The 14,944-nt window shown below is 50.7% G+C and overlaps 2 protein-coding genes across 2 annotated transcripts; both read right to left on the bottom strand.

Annotated features, from left to right (window-relative positions):
- Nucleotides 1–1,405: 1,405 nt before the first annotated feature.
- LOC306816182 (olfactory receptor 14A16-like) lies at nucleotides 1,406–2,338 on the bottom strand (the record flags this gene model as incomplete). Its single annotated transcript, XM_079332661.1, has 1 exon — nucleotides 1,406–2,338. The coding sequence occupies one exon, from the start codon at nucleotides 2,336–2,338 to the stop codon at nucleotides 1,406–1,408; it is 933 nt and encodes a 310-aa protein (XP_079188787.1).
- Nucleotides 2,339–3,090: 752 nt separating this feature from the next.
- Nucleotides 3,091–4,026, bottom strand: LOC306816183 (olfactory receptor 14A16-like; the record flags this gene model as incomplete). Its single annotated transcript, XM_079332662.1, has 1 exon — nucleotides 3,091–4,026. The coding sequence occupies one exon, from the start codon at nucleotides 4,024–4,026 to the stop codon at nucleotides 3,091–3,093; it is 936 nt and encodes a 311-aa protein (XP_079188788.1).
- Nucleotides 4,027–14,944: the final 10,918 nt, after the last annotated feature.

The following is a 14,944-nucleotide window of genomic DNA, read 5'->3' as shown; positions in this document are numbered from 1 at the left end:
ATGTGCCCCCCTGGCCTGTGGTGCCTCTGGCAAGGGAGCAGCACAAGGCACTGCAGGACCCTGCACACAATTCCTGAAACACTTGTAGGGTGATCCTGCTCTCCAAGGGATATTCTCATGGTGTTAACTCAGGAACTGAAATGGAGAGTGGGGCCAGAGGAAAAAAGGTAAAATAGGGATGGGCTCTTTGTATGGAAAGGTACAGGGATGGCAGTAGGAAAATTCTGGAGCAGAGAAGAGGAAAGAAAGCAAAGGTGAAGCAAAGGAAATGCTCAGGGCAATTTGTGGGTGGCTGCCAGTCATCACTGGCTCTGAGCAAGAGTGTCTGCTTGGAACAGAAAACTCACAGCTCATGGGAACAAAATTTCTGGCTGACTGCAGAGGCCACAACAAACCTGAGTGGTTTCCCTCCCATCCCCAGCCCTTGCTGGCCCCAAGGGCTCATGGCATTTGTGCTCACTCAGCTCCATCTCCCCACAGCAGCACCATGGGGGTGCTGACGCCTGCTCTGTGCAGTGCAAACAGGGGCTCCTGAGCCAGTGCTGCCGTGTCTGTGCCTGCAGGGATGCGGCACCTGTGTGAGCTGGGGGAGAGGCCAGGGCTGCAGAGGGGGGATGTTGTTGGCAGGTGCATGAGGATGCTCTGGGACGCTGCCCTGGGCTGTCCAGCGCAGTGGGGATGGATCAGCCCCCAGGGCTGCTGCTCCTTGCCAGGTTCTCCACCTTGCTGGGTCCTTGCAGAGCACCAGCCATGCTGTTTGCCCCCAGTCTGCCCATGGCCAGCCTGGGGCTGCTCACAGGGTTTTTCTCTGCTCAGCACTGGCCTGGCCAAGTGTTGTGGACAGTGCCTGGCCAAGGAACCTGGAGCCCCCAGGCCCTGCCCTGAGGCGTCAGTGCTGCCCCAGCAGTGTCCATGGCCTGTCCCTGCTGCAGCCCCGGCACTGCCACCCCCAGGGATGTGCCCGGCCCCGAGAGCACTCAGGCCCTGCAGCAACACGAGGGCAGGAGGGCAGCGCGGCAGTGGCACGGGAGCAGCACTGGCAACACCAAGTGCTGCTGCTGCTGCTGGGCACAGCTGCTGTGCCAGCACTGATCTGGCCCAGCTCTGCACACAGACATTGCTGCTGCAGCTCCAGAGAAGGGAACAAAGGGGCATCTCTGGAGAAAATTTTCTTGGGAGATCTTAATTAATTTAAAGCCAGCCAGGAGAATAAACCCTCATTAAGACAGCCTTCTGCCACAGCAAAGATGGAGACAAATAAAATGAGAGATGGCACAAGTAAAGTTTTTTCTTTGTGGACAATATTAAAGAAGAAAAACAAAGAAAAAGATTCTCCAAAATTTAACCAATGAGAACTATCACATATGACTTTTATTACAAGTAATTTTCAAGACTGCCCAACAGTTTAATATTCCAGAAAGCAGCCAGTCATCAGTGTCCACACCGCAGCTTGGAGCTCCTGGTTCCTCAGGCTGTAGATGAGGGGGTTTAGGGCTGGAGGCACCACTGAGTACAGAACTGACAGGGACAGATCCAGGGATGGGAAGAACACAGAGGGGGGCTTCAGGTTGGTAAATGTGCCAGTGTTGAGGAACAGAGAGACCACAGCCAGGTGAGGGAGGCAGGTGGAAAAGGCTTTGTGCTGTCCCTGCTCAGAGGGGATCCTCAGCAAAGCCCTGAAGATCTGCACATAGGACAAAACAATGAACACAAAACAGCCAAATGCTAAACAGACACTAACAGCAAGAAGCCCAAGTTCCCTGTAATAGGATTTAGAGCAGGAGAGCTTGAGGATCTGTGGGATTTCACAGAAGAACTGGCCAAGAGCATTACCATGGCACAGGGGCAGGGAAAACGTATTGGCCGTGTGCATGAGAGCATTGAGAAAGCCACTGGCCCAGGCAGCTGCTGCCATGTGGGCACAAGCTCTGCTGCCCAGGAGGGTCCCGTAGTGCAGGGGTTTGCAGATGGACACATAGCGGTCGTAGCACATGATGGTCAGGAGATAGTACTCTGCTGAAATAAAGAACATAAACAGAAATACCTGAGCAACACATCCAGAGTAGGAGATGTTCCTGGTGTCCCAGAGGGAATTGTGCATGCCTTTGGGGACAGTGGTGCAGATGCAGCCCAGGTCAGTGAGGGCCAGGTTGAGCAGGAAGAAGAACATGGGGGTGTGCATGTGGTGGCCGCAGGCTACGGCGCTGATGATGAGGCCGTTGGCCAGGAGGGCAGCCAGGGAGATGCCCAGGAAGAGGCAGAAGTGCAGGAGCTGCAGCTGCTGCGTGTCTGCCAGTGCCAGCAGGAGGAAGTGGCTGATGGAGCTGCTGTTGGACATGGCTTCACTCTCAGCATTGTGGGCTCATTGGTTTTCAATGTTGGAAGAAAACATTGAGAAGCTGGACAAGTAGAATGAGAGTTAACAGAGGGAGGATATTTGACAAATAAATCTCTGCATGAACATTTAATTTATTTAAAGACACAGCGAGCATGATTCCAAAAGTACATAGTTTGTGAGTCAAGTTAGAGAGTGAACTCATTAAGGGAAGATGACAAAATATTTAGGGTGAAAATAATCACAAAAAAAAAAAAGTAGAAAAGCCTGTCCCCCTACTTCTAGCACTATTAAAAGCTTTAGAAGGCAGGCTTGGAATTTAATGTGTTACATTGAACGCGCTGCAGAAGAAAATAGAAAGATCTTACCTTCAGAAAAGTATCCAGTCATAGCTCTCCCAGGGCATCCTTGAGCTCCTAGTTCCTCAGGCTGTATCAGGGCTGGAGACACTACCAATTACAGAACTGACAGGGCCACATCCAGGGATGGGGAGGAGATGGAGGGGGGCTTCAGATAGTGCTTGTGAAAAGATTCACCACGAACATGTGAGGGAGAGGGCTGCAAAGGGCTCTTGCCACAGTCTGTGGCTACAGCAAAGCTGGAGAGAAAAAAAATGAGAAGGGGTAGAAATAATGACGTTTATATGTGGACAATATTTAAAACAAAAACAAAGGAGAAAAAAACCACAACAAAATCAACAAGAAATATCAAAGATGACTCCTATTGCAAGTGATTTGCAGAAATTGGCAAGCAGTTTAATGTTTCTGAACTTTTCCAGACATAAGTGACCACACTGCAGCCTTGAGCTTCTGGTTCCTCAGGCTGTAGATGAGGGGGTTCAGGGCTGGAGGAACCACTGAGTACAGAACAGACAGGGCCAGATCCATGGATCGGGAGGAGATGGAAAGAGGCTTCAGGTAAGCAAACATTGCAGTGCTGAGAAATATGAAGACCACAGCCAGGTGAGGGAGGCAGGTGGAAAAGGCTTTGTGCTGTCCCTGCTCAGAGGGGATCCTCAGCAAAGCCCTGAAGATCTGCACATAGGACAAAACAATGAACACAAAACAGCCAAATGCTAAACAAGCACTAACTGCAATGAGACCAAGTTCCCTGAGGGAGTTGGTCTGTAAGCAGGAGAGCTTGAGGATCTGTGGGATTTCACAGAAGAACTGGCCAAGAGCATTGCCATGGCACAGGGGCAGGGAAAACGTATTGGCCGTGTGCATGAGAGCATTGAGAAAGCCACTGGCCCAGGCAGCTGCTGCCATGTGGGCACAAGCTCTGCTGCCCAGGAGGGTCCTGTAGTGCAGGGGTTTGCAGATGGACACGTAGCGGTCGTAGCACATGATGGTCAGGAGATAAAACTCTGCTGAAATGAAAAACAGAAAAAAAAAGAGCTGTGCAGCACATCCCTTATAGGAGATGTTCCTGGTGTCCCAGAGGGAATTGTGCATGCCTTTGGGGACAGTGGTGCAGATGCAGCCCAGGTCAGTGAGGGCCAGGTTGAGCAGGAAGAAGAACATGGGGGTGTGCAGGTGGTGGTCGCAGGCTACGGCGCTGATGATGAGGCCGTTGGCCAGGAGGGCAGCCAGGGAGATGCCCAGGAAGAGGCAGAAGTGCAGGAGCTGCAGCTGCCTCGTGTCTGCCAATGGCAGCAGGAGGAAGTGGCTGATGGAGCTACTGTTGGACATGGCTCCACTCTGGGCATTCGGAGCTGTTGAAAGAAGACTTTGACAAGGTGGGAACAAATTCTTTGAGCCAATCCTATAAAATAATATTTAGAATCCTTTCAAATTATCTTCTCATAATTTGGTTGTGATTTGTAAAAGTTTTTTATTTTTGAGTTTATGTTTTTCCTGCTGAATTGCTGGCTCAAATTCAGCATTGCTCTCAGCCAGAGCTTTTATGATCCCTTTGGAATAAAAGGCCTCCCTGTGCCCCAGTGCAGTCAGACCTGCTGGTCCTACAAATCTGCCCTTTGCTCATTACCTCCTGCTTTTACAGGGTTCTCACACATGAAATTCTCTTTTAAAAAGTTTTTCAGACTCCAGTTTCAAAATTAATCTCTCTAAACCCCCACCGTTTTTCCTCTGCAGATAGAGAGGCAGGGATATTCAGGGCTGGTGTGGCTCTCTACTGCCTGGTGTTGTGCCTACTGGGAGCTATTGCTCTGCAACCAAAGCTTGTCCCTGTCAGTGCTCCCAGAGCGCAGCCCACTCCTGGGGGCTCAGCTCTGCCCTGCACACCCCTTCTAGCACAGGGCACTGCCCAGGGGCATCTCCCAGACAGCAGAGCCTTAAGGGCAGCTCAGACAAACTGCAAGCCAAGGTGCTGCTGCTGCTGTCTGTAGGCAGAGAAGGGTGAGGAGGCACTTTGTGAGGGAGATCTGAGGCAGATCTGCTGATGCCCAGTGGGACAGTGCAGGAGTCTCAGTGACACAGACACACCTGACAGCCCCTTTCCTTTGCCTTGAGGAGAAAGCTGAGAGCAGCCCTGGCCATGCAACACCATCTGCATAGCAGGAGGAATCTGCACTGATGGGGGTCACTCCTTCCACCTCCAACTTCTCCCCACAGTCCATGGGGAGCTGCCAGGCAGGCTGAGAGCCGTCCCTGTCAGGTGGCACACCCCCTGGGCTGGCCAAGAGCCCTGAGGTCTGCAGGAGCTGCTCTGTAGGACAGCCCTGGGCAGCCCTGGCAGCAGCCCCAGCTTCAGCCCCTGCAGCCATCCCTGTCAGCAGGAGCCATCCTGCCCTGTCCCTCTGACAGTACCCAGGGCAGCCCTGCTCTGCAGCACATCCTCCTCTTCCTCCTGTGCCTCAGAAAAGCTGAGAGAGTCCTCCTGACACATCCCCCTGTGCTGGCTCCAGGAGATCCCTCCAGGAGCACAGGGGACATTGCCCTGCAGCCACAGACTCACCCTGTCCAGGGCTGTGTGGATGTTTCCCCAAGTGAAGTCTCAGCTCAATGTCTTCCCACTCCTGATTGCCTTCAGCCTGTCTGTGCCTGGCTCCTGTCCCCTCAGTGCCTGCAGGCAGTGCCCTCAGCCCTGCTGGGCTGGGAGAGGAGCTGCTGTTCACCAGAAATGTCTTTTTGAAGCTCTTCTTGGTTGTGCCTGGGAGCTGCCTCTGTGCCAGGAGACCAGCCCAGCTCAGCAGCACAGACACAGCACAAGGATTTTAATGACCCTCAAAGGGATTTGGTGCTGTTTACATCAGATTAAGTCCCACAGTGTGTTAAAGAAACTTCTCAAGAGTTCAAAGTTAAATTGAAACACCAAATTTTCCTCAAGTTTTAATGGACTCTACTGAGGGATATGTCTGTGAAAGTTGATCATACTTTGCTATTTTACAGTGCCCCCATACCCTACTAACTCTGTCCAGTGTGTCAAAATACAGGCTAAAGGACTAGCCTTAGAAATCTCCTTGCTTTGTCTTGTACTCATTACCTCCTCCTTCTTGTCTTATCCTGTTTCCTACCAAATCTCTCTCCACATAGCCTCACAGTCCTTTCCCAATCTTTCTCCCACACTCATACCTGAGTTGCAGGTATTGAATGTGATTTGCCACAAACAAACTTTAGGATCTTAGGTTCAAAATCAGCTTGGTTAGGATGTCTCGATTTACACTGAGGGCATAGACCTTGCCATCTCTCAGAGGAACAATAACAATGTTTTTCACAAATCTTGCACTGTAACAGTAACCATGCAGGGTGCCAACCTCTAGAAGCCCCAAAAGCCTCATACCACCCACAAAAGCAAGCTATTCCTCTTCTCTCTTGAATGTCCAGACCCTCTTGTGCAGACTCTTCCCAGTCCAAAACTATTAAACTCCCTGCTGAAGTTCGATATATTCCATCCAGTTAACAACACAGAAAACACAGGGGAAAATTACCAGTTTGCTGCAATTGCAACTTTTGTCACAAGGTGGCAATATTACTCTAAAATACACAATGACCAGTGGCAGCAGGGGACTGGATAAGCCTGAACACCGAGTGTTACAGGGAATACCGTCCCCCTTAAACAGGATTTCCCCACACACAACCCGAATCCAAAAGTCAAAATCACTGCAGGGAAGGGTATCTATTAAGGGAGAAAGCATCCACCTCTTGTCAACACAGCACACAGTATGCAGCAATTTTAAACGATCACCTAATCGCTTTGTTCTTCTCCAGCCCTTTCAGTTGCCCAAAACAAAAACACAGATCCAAGTTTCCGCTCACTTCTTCCCAAGTACATCTCACCAATCACAGAAACAGTCATTCACAGAGGCAGGACCCAATCAAAATAATTATTAAAATAGCAGCAATGAACAAGGATTTGCCCAGTTCACCCAAAGAACTGCTGGTGGATCTCCCCAACAGAACAAACCCGTTCTGTGGCCACTGCACCCTCCCGATGATTGCAAGCAAAACTGCCCAGGCTCGGGCTGAGAACAGAACGTCTTCTGCGTCTTGCCAGCTGCCTTTTAGCCATGTGTAGGCCTGACAGGCATACACATCATTTTAAACATACCATTTTGTCTGCAGTCCAGCAGCATGTCTTGTCTGTTCCCATGATGAGCAGCTGGGGACCGGAGGTCCCTCTAGGAAGGTCCCAGAGACATCCATACCCCAGGCTGGTCTTGCAGCCAAAAAGAGTTTCTCATGGCAAACTCGCCAACTGATAGAGGAAAAAGGACTCTCCAGCTTGTTTAAGTTAGAAAGTAGTATATTTATTACAATGCTTGGCAAGCCCAGGAGAAATGTCTCACAAGGATGTGCAAAATACCCAGGGCTCTTGCCTTTTTTTTTCCATCAAAATGTTACATGTTCATTTAGTTACCCAATATGCCTATAGATACGAATTACCTAACACCCCATACCCTCATTTTATATTAAAATTAGCTCAAAGTTCTTTTGCACAGTCCTTGCGCAGTTCTTTCTTTCAAATGGGTCAGTGGGTGTTTAAAATGGGTCAGAGGTCTCCTAATGATGAAGTCAGGGAGCCTTCCTTGCCTTCAGCTTTTCACCTTGGTCTTGTTCCTAGGTTCTCGGGCCGTTTGACCATAGTTCAAGTTCCCAACCTGGTTCTGGCTGGTTGCAGGGCCCAGGTGCAGTTATGGTTTCTTCACTTCAACAATATTCCAACTGCCCAACTTGACACAACAAAGGCAAGCAAGTGATTTATTTTCTTATCTCTGCTGTCTTAGCCACTGATTATTAACTTTTTGCATTGCTTCTACTCTGATCATTATATGTATAGCTTCTATTCCTCAGCTAAGCTCTTAACCCTTTGATTTTTGCATCAGAAAGATGATGTTATGATAGATACAAACACAATCAAGGTGTTGTATCAGGATGCTCTGCCTGGAGTGCGGTGAAAACGGCTTGAAAAATGCCCTATTTGCAAAGCTTTCAGTGGTGGATGGGGAAAGGTAAGCCATGCTGCTTTTGAATGTTGAGGAAATGCTGAAACCAGCCTGACTCATTTAAACTCTTCCTATCCTTGCTAGGATGAGGAGCCCCTCAGCCTTCCCTGCTCCAGGCTGGACAAGCCCAGCTCCCTCAGCATCTCCTCACAGCCAAAAGGCTCCAGCCTTACCTTGCAGGCCCTTCCCTCACCCTGTTTCAGCTGCCAGACATCTTTGCTGCCCTGGGGAACCCAAACCAGTCCCCAGTGACCCGGATGATCCCCATCCTTGATGTCCTGGTCACACAGTCCCGGCCCCTTGTCCCCGTGTCAGGCTCTGGGGTTGATTTGTGGAACATCCTTGGTGGAACCTGTGGCCCAGGTGGAACTGGGGGAACCCAAGGGAACGGGGGACCCTGTTGGGCATGAACAGCATTGGACTTGTCTGGGTAAACTGTGAGGGGGGCTGAGGCATAGTGGCCAGCCAGGGTCACCTCCTGCAGGCTGAACTGGAAGCACTGCAGGTCAGGAACAGCCACTCTGTGTCTGGAATGCTCAGCAGATGCTCAGCTCAGGCAGCTCCTGCAGCCCCCGGGCCAGCCCCGCTGCCCAGCACAGCAGCAGAGTTGGCCCTAGGGTTCCTCAGGCAGCTGCTGCTGCCCCAGGGACAGGGCAGCCTCTTTCCAGGGCTTCTCTGCACCCCAGGGGCTCCTGCTCTGCTCCTGGCACATTCCAGCCGCCCACAGAGCCTGTACCAGGGGAACACGTCTGTGCTGGCCTGAGCAGCCACTGCTGCAGCCCCTGCCCTGCTCCCAGAGCCCGAGCTGGGGCTGCTGCTCTGCAGAGCACGGGGGCTGTGCTGCCCGGGGCCCTGGGCTGCCTCTGCTGGGCTCTGCTGCTCAGCCTGGGACACAGAGGCAGCTGATGGTGCTCTCTGCACTGACCCCCTCCCACACAGGCTCTGCTGGGGCTGTGGAGGGGCTCAGAGGAGCCTGCCGTGTTCCAGGGCTGTCAGATGGCCTTGGGGCTGCCCTGCATCCTCCTGGGGAAGGTGCCTGAGGCTCAGAGCACTCAGTGCCCAGACTCCTTTCCCTGTGCCTGCTATGACCCTGGGGCTCAGAGCACTCAGTGCCAGACTCTTTTCCCTGTGCCTGCTGTGTCCCTGGGGCTGCAGAGCTTTCCTGGGTCACAGCAGACATTCAGTGCTTGATCTCGGGGTGACTCCAGCCTGGACAGGCCTGTGCCCAGTGAGTTCCATTCACTCCTGACCTGATGGGATGGGCTGTCCCTTGGGGATCCTCTGTGCTCTCCTGGCAGGTCCTGATTTCCAACAGAAAAATGCATGCCTGCCACCAGAGCTATCACAATTTCCAAGCCCCAGGCAAGTGACTTGGAGATCATTTGTCATCTCCATGGCCACTGACCAAGACAACAATGCCTGACCCTGCCCTCAGTCCCTGAAGTACCACAGTGGGACTCTGATCTCACAGCACTGACTCCAGAGACAAACAAGCAAAACAGTGAGACTCTGCAAAATCCATTTATTTGGCTTCTCGTGGAGACTAACTTCGTAAAAACACCTAAGCCTTTGGGCACTGCACTAAGGAAATCCTTTTGCTGGTGGAACTGTGCAGGAGTCCAGCTGTGTCCCAGCAGTGCCCATGGCCTGTCCTTACCTGTGGTCACAGCACGGACACACAGCAGGACACTGACCAAGCTGCCAGAGCACTGCAGCCTCGGACGAGGAAAATAAGGAGAGGGTGGAAGTGGAGAAAGTTCAGCTCTCAAAAGACCAAGTGCTGCTGCTCCCTGGCAGGGCTGCTGGGTTGGGACTCTTTTTCTCTTCACCACTGCACATAGACACTGCTCCTGCTGCTGAATGAGATAAAAGAGGGAGGATATTTGACAAATAAGTCTCTGCAAGAACATTTAATTTATTTAAACACACAGAGTATGATTCCAAATTTGCACAGTTTGTGAGTCAAGTTAGAGAGTGAACTCAATAAGGGAAGATGACAAAATATTCAGGGTGAAAATAATCACAAGAAAAAAGTAGAAAAGCCTGTCCCCCCACTCCTAGAACTATTAAAAGCTTTGGAAGGCAGGCTTGGAATGTAATGTGTTACATTGAATGTGCTGCAGAAGAAAATAGAAAGATTTTAACTCCAGAAAAGCATCCAGGCATAGCTTTCCTTGGGCATCCTTGAACTCCTGGTTCCTCAGGCTGTAGATGAGGGGGTTCAGAGCTGGAGGCATCACTGAGTACAGAACTGACAATGATAGATCCAGGGATGGGGAGGAGATGGAGGGGGGCTTCAGACACTGCTTGTGAAAAGAGACACCACGAACATGTGAGGGAGTGTGGACACTGCTGAAGGTCTAGGCACATTTTGGATAGGTTTTTTTCCCAAGTTCTAAGACTTTTTCTCAGCCCATGAAACTTTCTCAGCCTCAGCTAGGATTTTTCCCAAGCTAGAGACCCCTTCATTACTGTAAACATAAGACAATGAATCATAACAGAGATAAACACCTTCAAGGTCCCTGAGAAAGCCAGGGAGAAGAGGTGTCTCTTTGTCTGACCAATGATTTTTCTGTATTTTGTTTTGCACAAACTGCCTTATTTAAACAATAGTTTATTTCAATAAATTGCTCTTTCTTGCTCTTTGCTGCACCAAGCAAGAGAGTGTCTTGTTGCTGCTTTTTCTCCGCTCTGCAATCTTTCTCACGCCAACAAGGGAGGAGGCTGGATAGGGCTCTGGCCACAGTCTGTGGCTACAGCAAAGGTGGAGAGAAAAAAAATGAGAAAGGGTAGAAATAATGACGTTTATCTGCAGACAATATTTAAAACAAAAACAAAGGAGAAAAAAAACCCCACAACAAAATCAACAAGAAATATCAAAGATTACTCTTATTACAAGTGATTTGCAGAAATTGGCCAGCAGTTTAATTTTTTTAAAATCCTCCATTCATAAGTGACCACACTGCACCCTTGAGCCCTGGTTCCTCAGGCTGTAGATGAGGGGGTTCAGGGCTGGAGGAACAACTGAGTACAGAACAGACAAGGCCAGATCCATGGATTGGGAGGAGATGGAGGGGGGCTTCAGGTGAGCAAACACTGCAGTGCTGAGGAACAGGGAGACCACAGCCAGGTGAGGGAGGCAGGTGGAAAAGGCTTTGTGCCATCCCTGCTCAGAGGGGATCCTCAGCACAGCCCTGAAGATCTGCACATAGGAGAAAACAATGAACAGGAAAAGCCCAAATACTAAACAGGCACTAAGAGCAATGAGCCCAAGTTCTCTGAGGTTTGAGTCTGAGCAGGAGAGCTTGAGGATGTGTGGCAGTTCACAGAAGAACTGGCCCAGGGCATTGCCATGGCACAGGGGCATGGAAAATATATTGGCTGTGTGCAGCAGAGCATGGAGAAAGCCACTGGCCCAGGCAGCTGCTGCCATGTGGGCACAAGCTCTGCTGCCCAGGAGGGTCCCACAGTGCAGGGGTTTGCAGATGGACACGTAGCGGTCGTAGCACATGATGGTCAGGAGGGAATGCTCTGTTCCAAGAAAGAAGAAAATCAGAAACACCTGAGCAGCACATCCTGAGTAGGAGATGTTTGTGCAGGTGGTGGCCGCAGGCTACGGCGCTGATGATGAGGCCGTTGGCCAGGAGGGCAGCCAGGGAGATGCCCAGGAAGAGGCAGAAGTGCAGGAGCTGCAGCTGCCGCGTGTCTGCCAATGGCAGCAGAAGGAAGTGGCTGATGGAGCTGCTGTTGGACATTTGCTGTTTCTTGGCACAGGGATCTGTAAAAACGTTAATCATGGAATAGTTTAGTTTGGAGAGGACTTTAAATATCCCAGCCCAGCTTGGTGGGACTTTCCCCCCACTGCCTGCCCAGGGCTCTGCTGTCTGGAGCTGTCCCTGCCAGCAGCTGCTTCCCCGTGCTCAGGGCTGGGCCCACCCACTGCTGCCAGAGCCCATCCCAGCCCTGGGGGTTCAGCTCTGCTCTGCAGACCCCACCCAGTACAGGGCACTGCCCAGGGCCAGCTCTGCCTCTGCAGGCTCTGATGGCAATATCACAGCAACCCTGAGGAGGCTGGAAAAGCGACAGTGATGCTGCCTGTACGGGACTTTGTCCTGATTTCTCCCTTCACCTTGTTTATTAAGATGTAGAGAATTTTATTTTTTTTTTTTAATTTTTCTCAACCTGAACTGAGAGATGAATATCAATGTTCTATTTCTCACCCTGGCAACGCAGTGAAGTAGATATAATAACAGCTCCTGCCTTGCTGTGCTCCCTGTATAATCTAATTCAAAATATTCTGGAGTTAAATGTCATGCTTTAGGAGAACACTGCAGGAGCTGCAGCTGCCTTGTCCTGAAGCCAGAGGCTTCCTGTGTCAAGGGCTGGGAGTGATTCTGCCCCAGTCACTTGTGAGCATCTTCTCAGCCCTGACTGATTGAAGCTCTCTGTGCCTCTGTGCTGTTCCTGGGATGGCTGCAGGCAGTGCCCCAGCCCTCCTGGGCTGGGAGAAAGGCTGCTATTCAAGATAAATGTGCTTTTGAAGCTCTTCTTGGTTTCCAAGGGCTCCTTCTGTTCCAGGAGCCTGGCCCAGCTTAGCAGCTGAGACACAGCACAATGACTTTAATGACCCTCTCAGGGCTTTGGTGCTGTTTGCATCAGACTCAGTCCCTGAGAGAGTGTTCAAGAAGCTTCTCAAGATCTCAAAGTGAGATTTAAAGTCCAAAGTTTCTTGAAATTGTAATGGGTCCAGCTGAGGGATATGATTGAGAAAATGTCCCCAGGTTCCAGTTAGAGCAGAATACTGGAGGCAGTGACAACAGCTGGGAACAAACAAGGGAAAGTGTGTCTCATGCTGAGCAAAGCTGGATGTGTAGAATGACGTGTCCACATAAGGTTAGGGTTGGACCACACTGGACCAGAGCTCTGGAAAAAATGATGCCCACTTTAACACCAAAGTAGTGGCAAGAAGTCAGTCTGCTATTTTGGAGCTTTGGTGACAGCAGGGCCTCACCAAGAAGTCAACTGTTCCATTACGGAACCTCAAGGAATAAAGCGGCCTTTTGACACTGTGGTGCTGTTCTATGGGGCTACATGGAACCAAAAATCCATTTTGACACAGTGGGGTCACATGGTCCATTGTTATACTGCTGATCCAAGGAGGCCATGGTGACACTGTGGAACCTCCTGCAGCCATGGGTGCATTGTGACACTGCAGAACCTCACGGAACCACTGTAACCATGTTATACTACAGGGCCTCATGGAAAAAAGGGTCCATGGTGACACTGCGGAACTATTGCTGAGAGTATGAAAACTCATGGAACCAAAAGTCCATCCATTGTGACCAAGAGACCACTGTGGAACTGCATGGCACCGTGGATCCAGGGGGCCATTGTGACACTGTGGGGCCTCGTGGCACCAAGGACATCACTGTGGCTCTGCTGGGCCACATGGTCCCAAGGGGCCGGTGTGAAGCAGCAGGGCTGTGTGGAACGAAAAGGTCATTGTTGCATTACAGGGCCTTGTCCAGCCAAAGGCCCACTCTGATCCTGCAGGGCACCGTGGATCCATGGAGACTATTGTGGCACTGCCAAGCCCCATGGAATCATGGAGACAATTATGATGCTGTGGATTCCCACAGAACCAAGGGTACATGAAAAAGGTCTGGCATGCTTGGCCTCCCATGGACCACCAGACAGGTCAAGATAAATTTTGCATGACAAACACTGCCTCTCATCAGCTCCTGGAGCACTGGGGCTCTGGGCTTTCCTTCCTATGGAAAAGAACTCTCTGTCCTTCCTGGTGTCCACGGCCAAAATTAGTACCACAAGGGTTTCTCTCAGACAAAAGCTGCCATGACAACCAGATATGGCTGTCTTTGTCTCTGGTGGTCAGCTCTCATCTTCCCCTGAAACACTGAGTCTCTATTCCTTACTTCCTATGGAAAAAACCTGTCTTTCTCATCCAGGGCCAACGGCCAAAACTGGGATTTGGCCTTCCAGATTCTATCTGTCCAAGGATTGCTCCCAGACAAAAGTAGCCAGAACAGAGTGGTCTGGCTGGTGTTTTTCCTCTGGTGATTTTCTTAGATTATGAGCTCAATGTTATCAATTGCAAATATTTTGGAGAGGGCCCAGAGAACTCCCAAGGTGAGGTATGCAGGCTTCAGGCACATGACCACAGTATAGGGACAAAGGAGCTCTGTGCTCAGTGGAGTGGAGACTGAGGACAGTGGAGGAGAGCCATCAGAGTGCTTAAAGAGCTGTTTCAGAGACACTTTTTATATAGTGTAAAACAGCCTAAGAAAGAAAGAATGAATGCAAAGTGCAGCTGGGATAGTCCAGACTGGATGCAAGATGAGAGGGATTTCCCTCCCAGGGCAGGGCTGTGGTGCAACACATCCCCTCGAAAAAAGCTTGAGCAGACCAAGGCTGCCCATGTTCTTCTTCCTGCTCAACCTGGCCCTCAGCAACCTGGGCACCATCTGCACCACTGTCTCCAAAGCCATGCACAATTCCCTCTGGGACACCAGGAACGTCTTCTACTCAGGATGTGTTGCTCAGGTATTTCTCTTTTTGTTCTTCATTGGAGCGGATTACAACTTCCCGACCATCATGTGCTATGATCTCTACATGTCCGTCTGCAAACCCCTCCACTATGGGACCCTCCTGGGCAGCAGAGCTTGTGCCCACATGGCAGCAGCTGCCTGGGCCAGTGCCTTTCTCCATGCTCTGATGCTCACGGACAATACATTTTCCCTGCCACTGTGCCAGGGCAATGCCCTGGGCCAGTTCTTCTGTGAACTGCCACACATCCTCAAGCTCTCATGCTCACACTAAAACTTTAGGAAACTTCTTGCTGTTATTGTCTGTTTAGCACTCACTTTCTGTTCATTGTTTTCTCGGATGTGCAGATCTTCAGTGCTGTGCTGAGCAGGGATGATACAAAGAGTTTTCCACCTGCCTCTGTCACCTGGCTGTGTCTCCTGTTTACCAGGACTGGCTTTTTTGCCTGCCTGAAGTCCCACTCCATCTCCTCCCCATCTCTGTATGTAGTGGTGTCAGTTCTGTACTCAGTGGTGTCTCCAGCCCTGCACCACCACACCCTACTTATCACACCATTCCTGATCCAGGCCAGAAGACTTTATCCTTTTTGGACACCTGGGCACACTGCTGGCTCATGTGCAACCTGCTTTCCATCAGTG

This window comes from Erithacus rubecula (genome assembly GCF_903797595.1).
Source record: "Erithacus rubecula genome assembly, contig: scaffold_411_arrow_ctg1, whole genome shotgun sequence".
NCBI classification, from domain to species: domain Eukaryota; kingdom Metazoa; phylum Chordata; class Aves; order Passeriformes; family Muscicapidae; genus Erithacus; species Erithacus rubecula.
The sequence above is the reverse complement of the archived record's forward strand: the minus strand, read 5'-3'. Positions and strand labels throughout refer to the sequence as shown.